The 3,639-nt window shown below is 38.1% G+C and overlaps 1 protein-coding gene across 1 annotated transcript in view; it reads right to left on the reverse strand.

Annotated features, from left to right (window-relative positions):
• Window positions 1-3,639, reverse strand: part of LOC122342176 (nuclear factor 1 A-type-like) — a 43,213-nt gene that overhangs the window by 30,848 nt on the left and 8,726 nt on the right. The window contains exon 3 of the mRNA XM_043235992.1: window positions 2,149-2,214. Coding sequence (XP_043091927.1) covers window positions 2,149-2,214 — 66 coding nt within the window. The remainder of the gene's footprint in view (window positions 1-2,148; window positions 2,215-3,639) is intronic.

Consider the following 3,639-nt stretch of genomic DNA (forward strand, 5'->3'; position numbering starts at 1 on the left):
ATATATATATAAATATATGCACATATACACACACACACAGTGTGTATATGTGTAAAGAAAAACTTGGATGCGATTAATCGCAATTAATCGTTTGACAGCACACATTTTTTATAATTTTTCTTTGTGTATTGTGTAAGTTATCATTTAAGTATTTTTTTGGCGAACTATCCCTTTAAGAATCAGTAAAAAAAACCAACTATTTTGTGAATCAAAAAGAATGAAAACCAGGGTTCTCGGACTGAATTGAGACTAGCCTGTACTGCTACAGATCAAAACTGGAAATAATCCCGAAGATCATGGACGACAGATACAGATACCAGATGGAGCGAGTTTGTACGGGAGAGAAAATATGAAAAAAAGACATTAGCAGAGTGATTATGTGCAGCCTATATCGGCAGAACTCAGGGGTGATCTTCAGTTCACGATGAGAGAGAGAGAGAGAGATGAAAAGATAATATCAGCTACATGCAGGATGAGAGAGATGAACACGCTCATCTGTCTGTATCCTCTAATCTGAGTAAACAGGGCGATGTTGGTGTCACACACAAGGGCGTGGAAATAATAGCTCAAGCTTCGCGGCGCACATCTGCGATAATCTTTAAGTTAGGAGGAAAATATGCCTTATAATCCAGTGTTGAGGGACGCGCACGTAACAGAGCTCCAGGGGAGTTTGAGGGAGGATAAAGCGGGACTTTTCGACATCATTCTGTTTAAACTCAAGCAAACAGGCGACTGTTTCCATTCAATCATCGTGTTTATGTTTTCTCAAACTGTAAATCAGTCGACACAGACCGTTTCATTGTCCGCTAATAATTTGTAAACACACACAAAATCAGCGGAATTGCTGCTCTGTGTTTGTTTTAAAAGAGCCCGTTTAGAACAATTCTCCGTCTGCGCTGGAAACATGCCACTTTTCGCACAAGTTTACGCGGACGCAATCCTCTTAAGAGTAATCACCCACCTCTGGCTTATACTAACACACTCGCGCTAATCTTCTCAGAGGAGAGAGCGAGTCCCAGAGCTTCGACGACGTGAAAAATTCGCAAACTAGTTCTCACTATATAGCTCAACAAGCTAACGAGAACAAGGCCAGTTTCCATGCACTATTAAAAAGCAATTTAGTGAAACCATTTTTTTGGTTACATTGTTATTACATGTAACGTTGTTGCGCAATGCTAAGGTATTACGCTTTTAAAAATGAAAAGTGATGCCACAGAAAAATCACCTTTAGCTCCCCAAAGAACTTTATTAAACCGTTTTGAAGAACATTTTAATAAAATTAAAGAACCTTCCTAAATGGAAAGGTTCGATGAACGTTAATATCGATGCAATGGAAGAATAATTTTACTAATATTAAAAAAATGATCTAATCTCTTTCCTTTTGCACAATGGATGTTACCTTCTTTATGGAACCATTTATAATCTTTATTTTTCAAGTAAGTGAACCAGATGTTTTACTTCTGTACTGTGATGTACTTCTGGCTTGAATTTAATTCCCACAAAAACAGCAATGTGAGCTAACAAAATAAGTATAGATCATTATAATTTCATGCAAACTTTAACATCGTGTCCTAACTATATGCGATGCGATGCGATAAAACGTGATAAAAGGTATCTCTTTCATGGTAATCTGAGCATACGAACTATATGACAGTGGATAAATTATTATAGTGGGTTTTTTTTTTGTTTAACATATGAACTGAAATATCATATTACGTGACCTTATAGCCATACTAAAAGACTGTTTGATATCCGTTAAAACTGTGAACTTACTGTTAACCAAGAGTGTATCCCATAACAGAGATGTTATTAGTCACTCACTAAGTATGTTTAATAATGTTAAAACGGTTTTAATATTTATTACATTAAAAACATATCAGTTTTGTTGAGAGAGCAGTGCGCTTCCAGAGAGAGCCCTCCCACACACGCTTCTGATTGGCTGTGATATTTGATTGATTCTGTTGAGTCTAGTGTGGTCACCCAAATTGCTTGTCGCCAGAAAATAGTTGGGAAAAAAAATGATTTATGATATCAAGATGTACGATCATCAAAGATCCTCTAGAGCAAATGTGTTAACATTAGGCCATAGCTCCAAAAACCTGGATAAGGTTTGGGATTATGTTGCGAAACGTGGCTATAAACACTCACCATTTTCTGGCTGGTCCTTGATGTCACCTTCACTAGGCTGGTTCGGACTTTCAGACTGCCCCGTTTCTGCAGAAAGACACACGAAGAACAAGAACGTGAGACTTTTGTTTCATGACCACAGTGAAACCGCGCACTTGACAGCCTCTCCAAAACGGTTTCTGCAGTCTAAAGGCTCGAGATACAAAACGTCTAGTGCGGAGTACCAAGGAATCACCGTGCTGAGCGTGCAGTCTGCCAGCCAACTGCACACTGGCCTCGCAGGTGAAACCCTATGCTGATGTGTGTACACAGGAGGCCACCGTGTTGCCGGTTCAATAGAGCTGACTGCTGCCACAGTATAGGCCGACAGACAACTGCATGCGTCATAAAAACACTCCGTCTTTCTAGGCTTTAACTGACTGCAGTTGCAATTTAAACAATACACAACAATAACAAATTCCTTTTTTTAAATGTATATTAAGACCGAAAAAAAATCCCAAATTCGCAAAATTAAATAAAAGTGACTTCTGCGATTACATAAATCAGCTGTCAGGCCTAACTGTAAATTTCCGACTGTATTTATTAGCATTCAGACGCAAAGGGAAGTTATCGGAATAGAAGGTCTGACTGTACTCTAGCCAATGTCCTTTTGGCACGCGGCTCGGTAGGTCAGACCGACAGTGGGGTCTGGGCTGTGAATTCACACTGAGTGTGCTATTTGCAGCCGAGGCACTTATGGAAATAAGTCTAGAGAGAGAAAGCCTTCAGACCTGGGTGTACTGCATAAAAAAGGCCCTATAAATTTGATGGGCTCCGATTTCTCCCAAGAAGTGCTCTTTAACGGTGCCATTAGCTGCGATAGCAATGATTCGTGCCGTGACGCTAAGGGAACTTTCGCAAAGATTCACCCGGGTCCCTTTAACTCTTCTACGACAGCCAAAAATTGCAAAGAAACACCCTTTAAGATGATTTAGAAGCTGGGGTGAGTATTGATTTCCCACTGGAGATAAAATAGTCATGCTGGGAGAAATATTACCTATGTCGCGCTAGAAAGCACACAAAACAAAATGGCTGGCGAAGTTGGGATTGGAATCAATTCACAACTTTTTACACTTCATTTCTGGGCAGAATACAGGTTACAAATATTACTTTGAAACACAAGTTAAAATAAAAGACTAAATTGCAAATCTCAGAAACATTTTAGCTAATCAAAGAAAAACAGTTTTTATCAAAGAGATTTTCACTTTAGTTTTTGGAAAACATGCGGTTAACAATAAATATTATAAAAATACAAAGATTTATGACTACGTCCACTTCATTTTTAATAGAATACATGCCACTTTGTAACGCAAATGCAACCTATAGTCTAAATTACAATATTAAAATTGCAATAATTAGCATACAAAAATTATAAAAATTTCAGTTAACGATAAATCGTGGAAAGTAACTTAATAAAAGAATAAAAAGCAAAACCAAGACCCCCACCACCACCAAAAAAAAAAAAAAAAAAAA

Source organism: Puntigrus tetrazona, chromosome 3 (genome assembly GCF_018831695.1).
Source record: "Puntigrus tetrazona isolate hp1 chromosome 3, ASM1883169v1, whole genome shotgun sequence".
Classification (NCBI taxonomy): Eukaryota; Metazoa; Chordata; class Actinopteri; order Cypriniformes; family Cyprinidae; genus Puntigrus; species Puntigrus tetrazona.